This window comes from Theropithecus gelada, chromosome 6 (genome assembly GCF_003255815.1).
Source record: "Theropithecus gelada isolate Dixy chromosome 6, Tgel_1.0, whole genome shotgun sequence".
Classification (NCBI taxonomy): Eukaryota; Metazoa; Chordata; class Mammalia; order Primates; family Cercopithecidae; genus Theropithecus; species Theropithecus gelada.
The window spans coordinates 78938154-78955313 of record NC_037673.1 but is presented as its reverse complement, the minus strand read 5'-3'; the positions used below and the strand labels follow the sequence as shown (position 1 = coordinate 78955313).

At 36.0% G+C, this 17160-nt stretch overlaps 1 protein-coding gene across 5 annotated transcripts in view; it reads right to left on the bottom strand.

Moving 5' to 3' along the window:
* VCAN (versican) overlaps positions 1-17160 on the bottom strand; it is a 110919-nt gene that overhangs the window by 52178 nt on the left and 41581 nt on the right. For 3 of the 5 annotated variants that reach the window (XR_003119774.1, XM_025387062.1, XM_025387064.1), the window contains exon 7: positions 8165-11122. The exons of the other annotated variants lie outside the window; for them this stretch is intronic. Coding sequence is in view for 2 of the 3 variants with exons in the window: in XM_025387062.1 (XP_025242847.1) it covers positions 8165-11122 (2958 nt within the window). In the remaining variant the exon portion in view is untranslated. The remainder of the gene's footprint in view (positions 1-8164; positions 11123-17160) is intronic. 5 annotated transcript variants of the gene reach the window in all.

Below are 17160 nucleotides of genomic sequence, written 5' to 3'. Positions count from 1 at the left end.
CCCACCAAAAAAGTTCTGAACACTGTCTGGACCTGTGAATACATTTTTTATTCATTGCACAAATGAACGATCTAAGAGCTATTAAGAAAGAAGAATGTAATCCCTGTGTAGAGAACTGGGGGTTTCCTTGACAACAACAAAAAGACAGCAGGGAATGTCCATCCATTCTATAAATATGCAAGAAGCTAGGCCCAATACCTGGAGAAATGTATCGAGAATTTGTAAAATGATTTTTATGAGAAAAAAATTAAATTGGTAGTTATCAAAATCATAAGCCCAACTTTCACACCTGAGAAAAAGCAAAAAGCTAATAAATTCTATTCTGAGGTCCTATAGAGCCAATACTACATTTAAATTTTAAATAAGGGCTGCAGCTGCTTCTGATTTGCACCCAAAATGGCACCACCCAAAAAAACACAACCTATGTCAGGTTCAAATTTTAAGAAGTTATTTCAGTCAAGCAGACACTAAAGTACAATTATACTTGGCTCCTTGTGGCATAAATGATCTTGAATTTTAAGATCATTTGGCTTTTACCTATTTAGTACAAAACAGTCTATATTTTCCTGTACTTAGAAGTTGGAAATGAAATAATTTTTAAAGCCCATAGGGGATGAATTTGTACTAAGTCATTACTATGTATCAGGCATTGTGCTTGGTGCTTTCTAGTCACTGAAGGAGTATTAAATGTGTGAAATACCTGTCCCAGCGACTTGCATGTGGCAATCACTCTGAGATCCCCTTCTTTAAGCAACGTGGTGAGGTTGTAGTATTATTATAAATGTTTAATTATGTAACCACTGAGGCCTGTGCAGGTTAAGTAATTTATACAAGACCAAACAGACTGTAAATAGAGTTATCCCTCAATAGCCAAGGGGGATTGGTTCTAGGACCCCCAAAGATACCAAAATCCATGGTATTGAAGTCCTTTCTATAGAATGACACGGTATTTGCAGGAATCCTATACATACATTCATATACATATACTTTAAGTTGTCTCTAAATTACTTATAATACCTAATACAATATAAATGCTGTATAGTTATTACAGTGTGTTGGGGTTTTATTTGTGTTATTTTTTATTGTTGTATTGTTCTTTGTTATTGTGGTGCTTTTTTTTTTTTTTCCCAAATATTCTCTATCCATGTTTGGTCAAATCAGAGGACGCAGAATTGTGGATACAGAGTGGCTCCTGTAACAATGTTGACAGTGAACCCAGGTCTCTTTCCAAAGGCTCTTTCTACCGCATTAACTGCCTCTTCCATGTATCCTACGAAACAAACTAACTACATCTCCATGTTGGTTCAGAATATTAACTAGAATCTACTTCAAAAAAATCCAGTTCTACTGTAGTTAGTATATTACCATTATTTGACTGTTAAACAAATTAGAAAAAATGTATCTGTATATTATCTGTGTGTGTGTGTGTGTGTGTGGTGTGTGTGTGTGTGTGGTGTGTGTGTGTGTGTGTGGTGTGTGTCTGTGTGTGTATCTTTGTTTCATAAACCCTGTGATTTGGAGAAAGAGTATGTGTCAAAGTTTAGGAAATATCATTCCATATAGTAATAGCCATTTTACCATGTTAAAAATTCTGACAGAAAAACTGAGAAATCCCTTGGTCCACATTGCACATAAGCAAAGGAGAGACTGACTCCAGATTCCCTAACTTAGAGCACCTGCTCTATAATCCTACTGATTCAGTATTCACTTGAATTGAGATGTTATAAACCTTTAAATCACCTTTTAGAGAGTGTAAGCACTTTTTACAAAGTAGTTTTATGCCATTTAACTTTGTAAGTGTGTAATTCTGAACCATGATACTTCATGGGAATATATTCTGAAAAGGTAAATGTACTTAACCCACAGAACATGCTGTCTTATCAAAATGTATGAATCACTGAAGCTCAGAAAAGTATGAGAACACTCCTTCCTCAAGAAGCTGGGAGAATAACTCTGGTTTCCAGAAACTGTACTAGTTTCTGCATGAAGCCTATGAAGGTACTCAGCTTTCGAAGCAGGCCATGTCAAATAGTGCTGGGATGACATGGCCTCCTTCAGAAGCTGTTTAGAAGCTCTATTTAGAAAAACAGCTGTTTATACTTGGGCCTCCTTAACCCCACTGGTGAGCCTAAGTTGGGAAGCAATTGGCTAATAACTGGCCTCTCATAATTGGATTGTAATCTATCCCTCCAACAGAGACTGGCATAAGTCTCCTCCTTCTCATGAAATATTCTGTCACTTCCTGCCATTATTGATTCCTTCCTTTTCTGACCTCACCTATCATTCACAGTCGGTCATACCACACTACCTACTGTGTCACTATATGTTTTAGTATGACAATTGTATTTGATTGTGTTAATGTTATCTGGCCAATATGCACTTAAAGGCCTTAGGAGCACAGCCTATGGTTTATGTTTCGTTTATGACCACCTTTAATATCTGTCAAACGACTAGACATGCTATAGCTTTACCTGAAGGTGATTTGATTGACTGTGCTCTGCTGGAAGATGGTGCATGGGTCTCTCTCAAGGTAACTGCCAATAAATGCTAAGTGGTATTTGTTTTAGACAATGTCCCTACCTCAGTGGTAGCTTTGATAATGGCACATTGTAACTGTAAGTGCCATTTTCAGAATAGGCATTGTTTCATTTTAGGAAGAAGATAAAGTTCCTTTTGGTTATCAAAGTAACGCCTTTTATTGTTAAACCTCAACTTTTGAAGAAAACACTTTCAATTTCTTAACTTTTTCCTCAAGGTTAGTGGGTTAGTAAAACTACTCAAAGAAGTGTTAAAATATTGAGATTCTATATGTGTGTGTTTATATGTGCACCTATTTGTTATATATACAAAATATTTCACCTCAAAGGACTTTTTTAAAAGGTAATCTTTGGTCTATAGTATAGTGTTAAGCTCACTGATAATTTAGAATCATTACGGTCATTTTATTTTCTTAACACTACAGAAAGGAAAGGAAGACAAACATTCTCCTCCCTTTTATTCGACTAATAGAAGAGGAACTTGATTCTTTTCTAGAAAAGGGACAGTCCTTGAGAGATGGGGGAAGCCATCCTAATTCTCTGCAGAAAAATGTGCTTCTCTGGCAGAGAGCCACAGTTGGAGCTCAGGAAAAGGAACCATGGAAGTGTGCAGGCACCAGACCGATCCACTTTCAGAGATGTGCTCCAAAATTCTACAGGAAAGAAGCTGCCCAGAACTGCAGAATAACATACTACCAATTTCAGCATGCGCTTTCCTTGCTATGTCAGGTATCTGAATAGCATGCATAGTGCCCCATATTAAAAGCAACCAAATCTAAATTATATACTCTTAACAAAGCACTAGAATGCCAATGAGAAACCAGTCTTCCCAGAGTTTGCTCTTTCAGGAATTGACAGACAGGGCAGTACCTAAGCGACTGGGCAGGGGGTGGTTGTTTTCTCAGAGCTCATCAGGGGAGAGAATCACTTTATAGCAAAAATGCTCCAAAGAGGGCCAGGGCTGCTAGACCCAATGCCAAGAATGTCAGGCTCAGTGTACCTTCGTTTGCCTATCTGCTTTCCCTAGTTGTCTTAGTTGTCTCACAAACTATCTTTGAGGTTTAGACATGATAATATATAGAAAAAGCGGTCTGAAAGTATCAAACCCGAAGTGTGAATTTGATGATGACTTAGTTTTGCACATACATGTGAGACTCTGACATACCATTGTATATTATCTTGATGACATATAGGCATCAATAAGATTGAAACAATATTTGTTTAATGTGTTTTATTCAGCACCATGCATAGTGCTATTCAAAGGTAAATGTTAAATGTGTATCATTATAATGAGATAAAGATATAGATAATCAGACCAATTTTTGAAATATTTTTACTTTTAATAACTTAATTCTCTCAGGAATGAGTCACTGTTTTTGCTTTATTTTGAATTGTCTAGATATCATTCTTTTTCTAGCTGTGTTCTAGGTACATGTTATTTTAGAAACCACCACAGGAGATGAGGAGGAGGTCCCAAGGGATTGAGGCTCCCCATGTCCCCCTAAAACATTAACCAACACAGCTACTCTTTTGTCTGTTCAAGATACGGGGGCTCTCAATAACATTTTGTTTGAAGAAAGGACCTGGATCTCATAATAACAAATCAGAAAATAATTTTTCTATAATTAAAACTTTCTATAAAATTCTATAAAAATAGGAAATATGTGATTTTAAAAAATTATATGAGACTATCTTAAATAAATATTACCTTCTAAAAAGTGATGACTTGGCTGGGTGCAGTGGCTCACGCCTGTAATCCCAACACTTTGGGAGGCCGAGGCAGGTGGATCACGAGGTCAGGAGTTCAAGACCAGCCAGGCCAAGATGCTGAAACCCTGTCCCTACCAAAAATACAAAAATTCGCCAGGCATAGTGGTGGTCACCTGTAATCCCAGCTACTTGGGAGGCTGAGGGAGGAGAATCGCTTGAACCCAGGAAGCAGAGATTGCAATGAGCCGAGATCACCCCACTGTACTCCAGCCTGGGTGACAGAGCAAGACTCCATCTCAAAAAAAAAATGTGATGACTCTGCAATCAATGATGTAAATATTGGTATCTGCCCAGATGTCTCCTGCCCTCAGAGCCAATGTTCCTTGTTCTTTATCCTTTCCATAACACCATATTTAGACAATAAGTCTTTAGCTTTTTGTATATTTCTCAAAATCTAATTAATCTTTAATAGCATTACACTAATAATTTTACTAACATCTTAATCTTTCTATCATTTAATTTAATATTGCTTTGCATCTGCACACATACATTTGGGTAGATATAAGTTATAAAACCAGTAGGAAAAAGAACACCTAACAAGACAGCATCAACCTGGTCTGACACATAGTAAGTAGCATATATGAATTTGTTTGTTAAAAAAGGTAATAAGCTGCCTATTTTAAGGTTATAACTATGAGCATTTGCATAATAACGTTGGTATTTAATATCCATACATTTCTAAATTATTCTTTGATTTAAAAATACCTGTTTGTCAGTTTTTAAAAACATTCGCAGTTCTTTTCCACTACCTTGTGACATTTTAGATGATTTAGAGGAGTGCTCTTTAAAAAAAAAGTCTAGAGTTGAAGAAACTCTTCCTACACCTTCAAATTCTGGCCTTCATGCATGTTCACAAAGAAAGCCTTTCAATAATTTTTCAAAATGCAGGTGTGCAAATTACTCCTGAAATAGACAGGAGTAAAGTTTTCAGTATCCCCTGAACCACTGTTAAACACACCCCATAGCATTTTTCAGCTCATAAAACTTTTATGAGCTGAAAAGTTCCTTCAGATTTTTTTAACTGCTAACTACAGTTGCCCTCTAGCAACAGCACCGTAAGTTGCTATTAAGATCCATTTGAGCAGGTATAACATAAGTGTGTCCTGAGTAGCATGTTTTGTTTCATAGTAGTAAAAAAAAAAAAAAAAAAAAAAAGATTTATATGACTCGCTGAGTGCAGCAAAAAATTATTGAATGCCTGGGTTTAGAATAGCATGGGTGGTATTTTTGCTTACTTGGATATACAGTATATATAAAGGTGTATTCTATTCCTGTGAATAGATTTATACAAGTTCACACACGCACCAAGGACTTTCCAGTCTGGAAAACTGTGCCTTAATACATAAAAAGGTTGGTTCTCCAGGCACATATGCACTTTTCCTTATTAAGGTATACACCTGCCTTGAAACTCATTAATTGAACATCTGCTTTAGGATTTTCCCTTGCCAAAGCTCAAAATGTTGGAAGATAAAATTTCTCATAGAAAATAAATAATATTAGTATAGATGAGCAGTTAGAGGTGAGTAAACTTCATTGTCTTATGAAGACAATAAACAATGCTTTTAGTTAAGGAGAACAGCATATACAGAACACATAAAAATACAGATGATGACAGGTAGGTAGGTAGGTAGGTAGGTAAGAAGGTAGGTAGGTAGATACGTAATTATTCCATAGATACATCCCCTCCCCTGTACACACATACACACACTCTCACATTAGAATTCTGCCTGATGGAAGTAACCAAGTATTGCACAGTTTTCTGACCCATTATTATTATACAAAACAAAATTAATTTGAAGGTGGATTATAGTTCCACATTTTAGAAGCAGAAGTAAGGAGAAGAAACACCTATATATGTCTCCCAGGTCTAGCTGAATCAAGTCCACAATTCGCTTATAAATATACACCTTTGTAATAAATTGTTTCAGGTTTAGCTTACTCAGACCCTCCATTTCCAGTAACCATTTATAACTTAGTTCTTTTTTTCTGATGACTGCCAATTCTTTCAGAGAGATCAAGTTTCACTTTTTCCATTTTGTAATTTGACTATCCTAACTTTAACTGGCAGTTTCCCACTTAGAAGAGTTTTTAAATGCAGAACATTTTTACTGGATTTTATACTATTCAACTCAACTTATTATCTCCACTAACAGGATAATATCAATTGAAAAACAATCTGCATATCCATTCAAGTATTTGTTTGAATTATGAAACTAAGTGTTAGTAGTCATTTACTTTTTGCTTCTCTTTACTTTTTTTTTTTTTTTCTTTCATAGTTATATTCCTGTCTCTTTTCCAGCCTTACTAACGCAATCCTCATTCCGACTTCTTGGCAATTCATTTTCTCTTTCCTACACCAGTTCCGAGAGATGGAAAAGGATGTAGAAAAGAGGAAATATGTTATGATTTCCAAGAAACAATATCATTAGCAAGAAAATCATGATCAAATCCTAACCTTTTTAAACTATATTGGGAAGTGGAGATTAATTTTAATATTCTGTGGGTGTGTTCTCTTCTCTACTATTCACTGACAAGAAAGTTTTCACACGGAAAATTCTGGAGAGTAGAAACCTATAGAAGCCATGAAGTTTCCACCAACAGCACAACATGCAAACACACTTGACAATAACGCTACTTGTTTGTTTCCAATAGGTGCACTCCTGAGCACTCTAATGAGGATAGCATCAGTCTTCAGAAAAATGATACTTGAAAGGGAATATTCCAACAGCAAGATAGAAACCCTGCTTAAAAAAAAAAAATTCTTCTATTCTGTCTTCTCAGAGCCAGGTCAAGAAAAACATGAATACTTATTCATTTAATTCTATATGAAAATGAGAATATAGCAAATTAACAAAAAACCATGATCTTAATTTCTAAAATAGAAAGAGACAAACCTGAATTGATTTATTGAACTGCATTTGCTATATATTCTCAACTCAGCTCATCAAATGTAAAAGATGGTGGGGTCTCACCTTTAGACAGCAATAAATCATATTTTATCATGACAACTGCAAATATTAATCAATGTAAATAAAGAGCTTTTAAGGGTTCTGTCACAGAGCTAAAATATTTGAGTGGACTAGAAGACATCACAAATATTCCTAGCGGTAAAATAATTAAATCATAAAATAAACAACGTTACAGCCTGGTTTTTAGAAAGCAAGGATAATGCATACATAGCCACCTTCTGAAATTATATTTAATACAATAAACTATAATACTCCCTACAACTAAGCTAGGCTGTATTTGCTCTAAATAGATAAAACCACAGTATAATACCCCAAAACAACAGCATAAGAATATGTTGCATTTACATTAAAATAACACTTACATTAGAGACCTATTACCCACCACACAAGTCATATAATAAACCTGTAAAATCCTGGAAAAGAAAAACCAAAGCAAACCTTTAAATATCTTTCTGTTAACCTTAGGGATATGCAAAACCATTTTAGCCATCCACATTGTAAGTACTGAAGGTTAATAGTTAAAGACCAATGGAATGTTAACACAGTCTAGTGCTACACTTGAGTAGTAATGTATGAAAAGACACTGAAATTAAAACATTTTGTTCTGCATGTTCTGAAGTGATGTAACAGTGATGATTTGGTTATATTAGATGACAAAGCAGGGCTTCTTATGACTTTTAACATAAAATTGTATCTAACATTCTTCCACATTGTTTAACATATTCTTCCAATTCTTGTATAAATATATGAAGCTAAAACATTTATTTTTCACACTCCAGTTATCTTCTAATGGCAGCATTTGGTATGTTGATTTTTTTTTTCCCAAAAGTAACTTTCAAGATAAAATGCGGATTGCCTTCAATGGCAGTCTAGAAAGCAAAGACTTACCTGTCTTGTTTTCTCTGACCTCAATAATATAAACATTAATGTCAGGGTGGAATTTTGTCCTTGCTGGGGGCTGTGGTGTAGAAAGTGCCTGAGGTCCAAAGGCCTCTTTGTCTTCCACAGTGGGTGGTCTTGTTGGCTGTGTAGTGGGAGGACTTGAAGTCGTGAAATACTCTCTATCAATATCGGTTTCTGTTTCCTTAGCTACAATATCTTCAAGGGTAGTGGGAGGAACATGAGATGTTGATTCTCCAATGATTACCATGTCACTGGTTGTTTCTTCACCAGGTTCCCTGTCGATGAGAGGTGGTTTCTTAGTGATCGCGGAAGATGGCTTGAGTGCTGAAGTTGTGTGAAGTCTGTCTACTGAACTGAAGGCAGTGGTAATATCACTTGGAACTGTGGCTTTGATTGTTGAAAATTCTATGAGTTCTGTGGCTTTGGGCTTTTCAAATAATCCTGAGCCTAAATCAATATCCTCTAGGGATATTTTCTCAGTAGTGGTTTCTTCCATAAGCTGGGTAACGTGGGTACTAAAAGGACTCAAAGATGATGTAAATCCTGTTGTACTACTACGTTCTGTTTCATATTTTTGTTCAGGCCCTGGACTTATAGATACTTTTGGCCCAATGCTTGGTGTTAGTGTTACCACTTCAACCGTTTTCACTTTGTGCTCAGTTATAGCACCTGGTGGATAAGATACACTGTGATCAATTTTTCCAACTGGAGTTGTTTCTAAAACTGGGACCCTCTCAGAACCTGTCAACAATTCTTCAGAGACTGTATATGCTGATCCATCACCCTCTTGTTCATCCAGTGGTGTTACTGCCTCCTTGGGAGTCCAAGCTGTAGAACTGAGAGCAGGAACTGGTTTCTCTGCAGTCTGTTCTTTCCAAGGGAATTCTTCCTGAGTTGTTTCCTCTGTGAGTTTTGTTGTTCTTATAGTTTCCGGAGAAATAGTCACTTCAAGGTGAGTCTGATCAATGACACGTATGTCTTGAGAGGGTTCACCTAGAACTTCATCTTCTGATGGAACAGAAGGTATTAACACTCCCCAGTCTGTCTTGGGAATTACAGAAAAAGGAATGGTATGGGAAGAGTCTACATAAGTAGTAGGCTCTTGGGTGCTACTATAACTAACAAATGCTAATCCTTCCGCCTCTGAAGTGTGTGCAAGTTGGGGAACAGTAGATACTGACTTAGAGAGGTCTACATCTTCTGCTTCACCCAAAGTACTTCCTTCCATGGTTGCATAAACTCGGCCTTCAGTGCTTGTGATAGGTGGAACTTTTTCTTCAGTTATAGAATCTCTCAAAGTTGACTTTTCTGCAATACCAATTGATGTAGTTGGCTGAAATCTAACTGTGAATTTTCCATGGACTGCTATGTCTTCATCAGTAATCTCCTCTAACTGCTTTTGAGTACTATCTGGAATAAGAGTAAATTCATCTGCTCCATCTTCAGTGAAACTTGGGATTTCTTTATCCTTTCCATTCATCCCCACAGTTGTGAGTAAGGCAGGGGGCAATTTTGAAGAGGTTGAAGGTTCTGTAGATTCTAAAGGCTTGGATGTTATATTATCTTCATCCCATGACCATTTTGATATGGTGGCCGCTTCAACACTTAAAGTACTATGGGTCAAATGCACTGTTGTAGTATTTTCATCATATTTTATAGTGCCTGGAGTTGCTGTAAATTCTTCCTCCATATCTCTTACTTCTGTTGGCTCAGCACTTAACTTTGTTGTCAATGTTGGGAAATCAAAAGACTTGGTCATTTCCACAGAAGACTCTGTAACATGAATTGGCTCTGAGGGAGATGTAGAGAGTTTCATCCCAGAGAAGTCTTCTTCTTCTGTTTTTCCCATAAATGGGCTTTTAGTGATCTCTTCTTGTATTTCATCTGTATAAGTATCTGTTCTCATCTCTGGTATTAGTGTTTCTGTTCTTTCTCTTCTATGTGTCATTTCTGTTTGTGGAGAAGGATAAATAACTGTGGAGATTCCCTCTACTAATATTTTATCACCAGAATAAGGAAACAATTCTATTTCTGTATGATGCTGTGATGGAAAAGGTGTAGTAGACAGATATTTGCCAAAAAAATCTTCCGTTATCCTGCCATTAGTTTCTCTCTGTTCCCAGTCATCGATGGATGATCCATTATTGTCAGGCATAATTAAAGGCAAAACAGTTGTGGATGCTAAGACTGTCTCCAAGTCCTCTAACTGAGTGTCGGTGGTGTCTTCTGAAGTCTTTGACACTGTAACGACTTCAGGCGTTTGGTCAAAGATCAAGGTGCTCTCATCAGATCCAACTGGAAGTGTTCTGTCTTCATCATCCTCTTCTCCCAAGGTGAATCCATAGTGACCTGTGGTTACCAATTCAGAAACAGTGCTTACCGTTTTCTTTTCAGTTTTGGATTCCAGGGTCATTCTTCCAGTTACCAATGGTGTTTCAGTTACAGGGAATTCCTTGGAAGGAATGTGCTTTAAAATTTCCATAGATGTTACCAAAGGACCCACTTCTATTTGTTCAATCTGTGTAACTGATTCTTGTGTTTGTGTATCTTCCACGACACCATCCCATGAATCGGTGGCATAATGAGAGACGACAGTTGTACTTTGGAGCACTTCGTCCTTAAATTCTGATATGTCTGGCTTTCCAAGAGGTCCTGAAGCAGAAGGTGAGTAGTCGTCCATATCCCAAGGCTTCTTGCTACTGCCAGGAGGTATGGGTAATTTGGTGGCTAAACTATCTGTGACAGCCTGAGGTTGGACTGTGGCTTTCTGTTCAAAATCGACAATATTTCCCACGGGAGGGAACTCTGTTGGAATGACAGGTAATTCATCAACTAAAGGGATGATTGGTGTAGTTCTATCAGAAACCATTTGTGGTTCTTTGGATAAACTGGGTGATGCAGTTTCTGCGAGGATACTCAAATCGATGGTTGTAGCCTCTTTAGCTAGAAAAATAATTTCAAAGAGTTGATTAGATAAGTCACTAATAAAAAGTTGTATGCCCAGTGTTTGTTAAGTGCTCCTGAGTATTTTGCAGGGAGTATTTTGGGGTGACCCAGAAATGTTCTGTGATGGAGAGGAGTCTTAAAACTATACTGGAATTGACCCAGGGACAGATAATTGAACACTTAATAGTCATAAATTGATCAGTTGTTTTACGTTATAAGGGTTATCATTGCTTTTACCTAAAAGTATGCATGACTGTTATCAGTTAAGGAAAATTAATATTATATAGTTTCAAGATAAGGAAAAGCTCCCAAAAATATAAATGCAGATTTTGGATACAGTAGATTGTTTATTTACCAGAAACTACAGTGTCAATTTGAAGCCTCACAGGAGAATTGAGTACTATTCTTCTGGAGGCTTCTGAACCCTGCCTCTAGCTTTCTCCATATACTCCCTTCTTTTGAAGTTGCTGTGCATTATCTCAGGGGAGAGGGTGTGCCTCAGATTGCAAAACAACAAAAAAGCCACATCAAATGTGTCCAAGTTACATATAAACCATTACATTGTCCATAATGTGGAGACTTTCATAAAAACAGGATATTAAAACTTTTTAATACCACTCTTCACTTGATCCCAGGTGTTGGACATGTGTCTTCATCTTTCTTTCAACTTCATGGTATAGATTTGTTTCTAATAAATTATAAAATGTGCCTGGCAGAGGCTGGTTGGCATTTATTGTAGTTCTACATTTTGTTCTATGTTCTACACACTCTGTTTGTATCTCCTAAGGATCTTGTTTTCAGGCTTACTTTAGCCTGAAACACAAATGTAGAACAGGAAATAAAGTACCCACATAATGTATTTTAGGTCTGTAATTACAAATCACTGAGAACAACCCTGAGCATCAGTAAGAACAGGCTCAGGCAATATAAAGTAACTTGTCATCATAAAATGCTGCATTAGAATGTCTCCAGATTTACAGAGAATGGCCTGGCTTGTTTAAAGAAATTTAAATTGTGTATAAAAGCAACAGTTTGTAAACAAGGTTCTTTCTCAACACAGGGAAAAGGCAGCAGCCTAGTATATAATGATTGTTTTATTTTTTAATAAAAAAAAATCAGTATTTTTAAAAATAAAAACCTATTAATAGTTGCCACCGAACTCGAAAGAACTGTCCTGAAGAAACCTGCAGTTACTGTTTTACTATATCCCATAGGACTTAAAGCTAGTTTTGTGAGTAAATGCTTGTTTGCCCTGAAAAGAGATGTAATAGCCATAGTATCTATAGTATCTTCTTTTTTACTTTTCATAATTCCAGAACAGGAGCCCTCAAAAAAACAAAACAGGCTACCTTTTAGTTCCATTTGCTCTGTAAAAACTTAATCATAAAAGGATATGATTTTATTGTAAATCAGACTAGGGCTGTAACAGGTTCCTTATTTTTTGTCTGGCACAAGCTGCTATTAGTTGTGGTCATCCCCCCAGACCATGTTAAAGCTCAGCTTCACCGATTTTATCATGAACATTTGATGGTTATTTACATTATGATACATTTAAATATTCTTTAAAGTCTGCCATTATTTATCTTTCTAATATTAAAACAAAACTAAACCAAAAAAGAATTGGAGTTTAAAAACATTAAATAACCTTTTCTTCCCCTTTTTAAAGTAAAGCTTTTTCTACATTCATTTCCTGGAAGAAGCGTTGTTCTATTTTGATTGACATGAACAACTTAAAAACCCAAAATGTAGATGACTATTTTAATTCAATTCTCTATCCTCTGAAATTCCATAACCATTACTTCATTTAACTGCCAAATTTCATGTTTGTCTTATAACTGCATTCTTTGGGGGAAATAGTAAAAAGATACATACAGAAAAAGTTCCCATGGAAACATAATATAAATACTTAGCAAACAGCATATTAGAGAAAATTTAATCATACTATTATTAATAACAACAAAAAAGCTAAATTTACTTTTTCCCTCTGAGTATTTCCTTGGCTAATGAAATTAACTTAGAAACAGATACAACTGCATAAGGGGCTGTGAATCCAGGCTTCCTATGTTCCAATCCAAGCTCTCTGCTAGCAACGTTCTACAATGCTATGAAAATATGTTTATAGTGTTATAAATATTGACTCATATTTTTAAAACTAAATAACTGGATTTCATTGTCAATTATTACTATGGAGTTTGCTGTTGCATTCCTTCCTCTAGTCCTGCTGTGTAATAAAGTAGTAGCAATATGTCCTAGAGAATCTGTTCTAGAAAGCCAGTATTTATGTGACTTTGTTTCCAAAAACAAGGGTTTTCAATAATTTTAGAGCCCTATTTAAAAAAAGAAAAGGTCTGCTTTTAATTAAGTTAATTAATTCTACTACTTGGAATGGAAAACCTCAGACTTCCTTTTCAGTTTGGGTGGCTTTTTCATCAACTTAACAGCTGATTTTGATCACAAGTCAGTGTATCTGAGGATCTGTGCCATTTGTTTCAGCCATTCCAGAAAAGGAAATAATTTTATAAAGCACAAATCTATAAAGAGATATTTTGAGAATAAATACCACTGTATTCATGATGACTATTGTAAAGATAAAAACAATTCCAGGTTATTCTAACAGTGTCCTTCCAATAGGTGCATTCACATGGAGACGTTTTGGTTCTGGAAAACTACCAGCATTCCTTCAACTTTATTATTGAGGAAGCCAACATAAATCAACACAATTCTTTTCCCACAAAAGTTCCTTTCCAACCTTTGCAGCTGTCTGCCCACAGATGTTTCACATCACTGTACTTATGGCATTTTTGTCCTATGGGCCATCTTCTCTGCTTCTGTTGCCAGACATGAGACAGATTTTCCTAATAAAACTTAAAACCCCTATTAGCAGCATGATAGTCAATTTAACTCATTCCCATGCTATCTACATTATTGAGAAATGACTAATTTTAACTTGGTTCTTCTATATTAAATTTGTTATACATAACTAAATGTAAACATGGTTAGAAAACTGTAAAGATTGGACCAGTGGAATTACAATTCAAACTATCTTTTTAAACTTATATGAGTGATGGAATGCTAACAAATTCAAATTCAATAAACAGGAAACATTTCTAATATACCAATTGGGGAAAGGTTAGTTTTGACACATGTGGTCAGATTATGAACTAGGGCACACACAAAAAAGATAATGAACTAACCACAGGTTAGAAGGGCAGGCCAATTTTAACAGCGAATGAGTATATAGGATAGGATAGAAAGTGGTGGGAATTAATGTAGCCTTCTCTGGACCACCATTTTGATTTTCAAGCTTAATCATAAATAGAGGAATGTGAAAAACAATGATAAAACTTCAAAGCAAGAACCTATCAATGATTAGAAATTTGGAGGTTGAAACTGTAAAACAAGAAAATTGTTTCAGTTGGAGAAGATGCTGAGGGAAAAATAAACAATTGTGATCAACAATAGAAAGGGCTGTTATTCAGATTTTGGTCTCCAACTCAAAAATGAAAACATGGGTTCAAATTCAAATGCAAAGTACTTAATTAGAAAAATTATCTGAGAGTGCAGGTCATGGAATATTAGAATGAGTTTTCTAGGAAACATGTTCCATCTCCCTCTCTGGAGATAATTAATAACATTCGGTGAGAGATGATCATGAGTCTTGAACGGTTTTGATTCACTTAAGTTTGGGGATGTATGAAATGATCTTTCAAAGCCTTGTATAACTCTCCAACTTTCACAGAACTTGCTAAATTCTGAAGTCAAAAAAATAAATACGTTAAATTGTTTAATCATTAGGAGAAGATATACAGGAAAACTTTATCTTACAAATACATTACTTTGCCTACTTTTCAAATTTATTTGAAAAGAATAAAGCCTAATTTTATATTTTCTATCTGTCGTTGTGAATGTTTTAGTCAGTGACTTTGTGAGGTAAAGGGAATTAAAGCAAAGTAAGATTTGGCATTGTTCATTCACCAAGTGACTTAAAAAACACTTTCTACGTTTGGTAGAAGCAAACAAGAAAAATATGGTTATATTTCTAAATTCCTCTACATAACCAGCCAGCTGTATATCTCTGAAATCACTTTTGGAACTGTAGCTGAGGCCATGACTCTTACGAATTTTACCCTTTAGTCACTACTTGACTATGTGGGAAAGGTGGACATCAATTAAGTCATTTCGAAAATATTTTTCAAATTATTTAAAAATATATACTAGGCCAGGAGCAGTGGCTCACTCCTGTGATCCCAGCATTTTGGGAGGCCGAAATGGGTGGATCACCTGAGGTCAGGAGTTCGAAACCAATCTGATCAACATGGTGAAACCCCATCTCTGCTAAAAACACAAAATTAGCCGGGCATGGTGCTGTATGCCTGTAATCTCAGCTACTTGGGAGGCTGAGGCAGGAGAATCACTTGAACCCGGGAGGTGGAGGTTGCAGTGAGCTGAGATCGCACCATTGTACTCCGGCCTAGGCAACAAGAGCAAAACTCCATCTCAAAAAAAAAAAAAAAGTGTGTGTGTGTGTATATATATATGTGTATATATATGTGTGTGTGTATATATATACCCACACACTAAAAAAAAGTTTGAAAAATAAATTAGAAATTTTGGAAAACTATTGGCATTATGTGTGGTTTAAGAAAGGCTTCTAGGCCGGGCCCGGTGGCTCAAGCCTGTAATCCCAGCACTTTGGGAGGCCGAGGTGGGCGGATCACTAGGTCAGGAGATCAAGACCATCCTGGCTAACACAGTGAAACCCTGTCTCTACTAAAAAAGACAAAAAAATTAGCCGGGTGTGGTGGTGGGCGCCTGTAGTCCCAGCTACTCGGGAGGCTGAGGCAGGAGAATGGCGTGAACCCGGGAGGCGGAGCTTGAAGTGAGCGATCGCGCCACTGCATTCCATCCTGGGCAACAGAGCGAGACTCTGTCTCAAAAAAAAGAGAAAGGTTTCTATATGGCTAAACTCTTTTAACTTTCTATGTACTGAATGAATTCTGAATATAATAACATCTTAAGTAGGAAATAAATAAGAATCTAGCCACATGCTTAGGTGGGGAAGAAAGCAAAATATGAATCCATTATATTTACAAGTTATATACATGAAATGAATTAGAGAGATAAAAATGAATATAAACTTTTAAACATTTTTTGAATTTTGTGCAGATTTTTAGTAGGTGGTTACTCTATTTAAACATAAGTACCTTGTTATTTCATGTGTATTTTTCAATTAAATAAATAATTTAAAACACATCAGGATAAATTCTTTAATAATAGTCTTTGTGGCTATAGACAGGCTTTGATTTAAATTTTACCCACAGAGAGATGAAAAACGTTGTTTAAAAGTTTTCCGGTGCCAGTTTTATTAATAAAGCACAAGAAAATATCAAATAAGGAAGTCAGGCTGGATAATTCTACTCCTTCCCTAATTTAACCTCTCCAAGCCTTCCCCACAGCATACCAATCTCATTTTGCGCCTTAATTATGTCAGTCACGTAATGTAAAACTGATTTTAGAGCCTGAAGTACTTGAAAAATCATTGTTGTGACAATGTGGCTTAAAGGAATGTACATCTGTCTACTTTTAGAGATAAGGTTTATGTTATTGTTGTTTTCCTGAAAATGATTAAGGAAGAATTCTGTTGTTTCAGGGCCTGAGAACAAAAGCTAGCATTTCTACAGCCTTTATGGATTGACCAGCTTGTATCAAGCTAATACACAACACATGGCTTTAACACTCAAGTTGAGTCTAAGGGAGGAGATCCAAGCAGAGGCTTCTTAGTAGGAGATAAAAGTGTGAAAACAAACCTTTTGGTTGCACGAACATCCATTCTACTGACTACTTACAACATTACAGTCTGTGTCTTTTTGGTTGCTTAAAAATGCCTTTGTATTTCACTCTAGAAATCAATTATATAATAAGCTAGTACATTTTGTACTCATTTTAGTGACATATTGCTGTAACAGGATACATTGGAAATTTAGTCAAAATTGTTTACAAATTTGTTTCAACATAACCTGACTCTGTCTTGGATA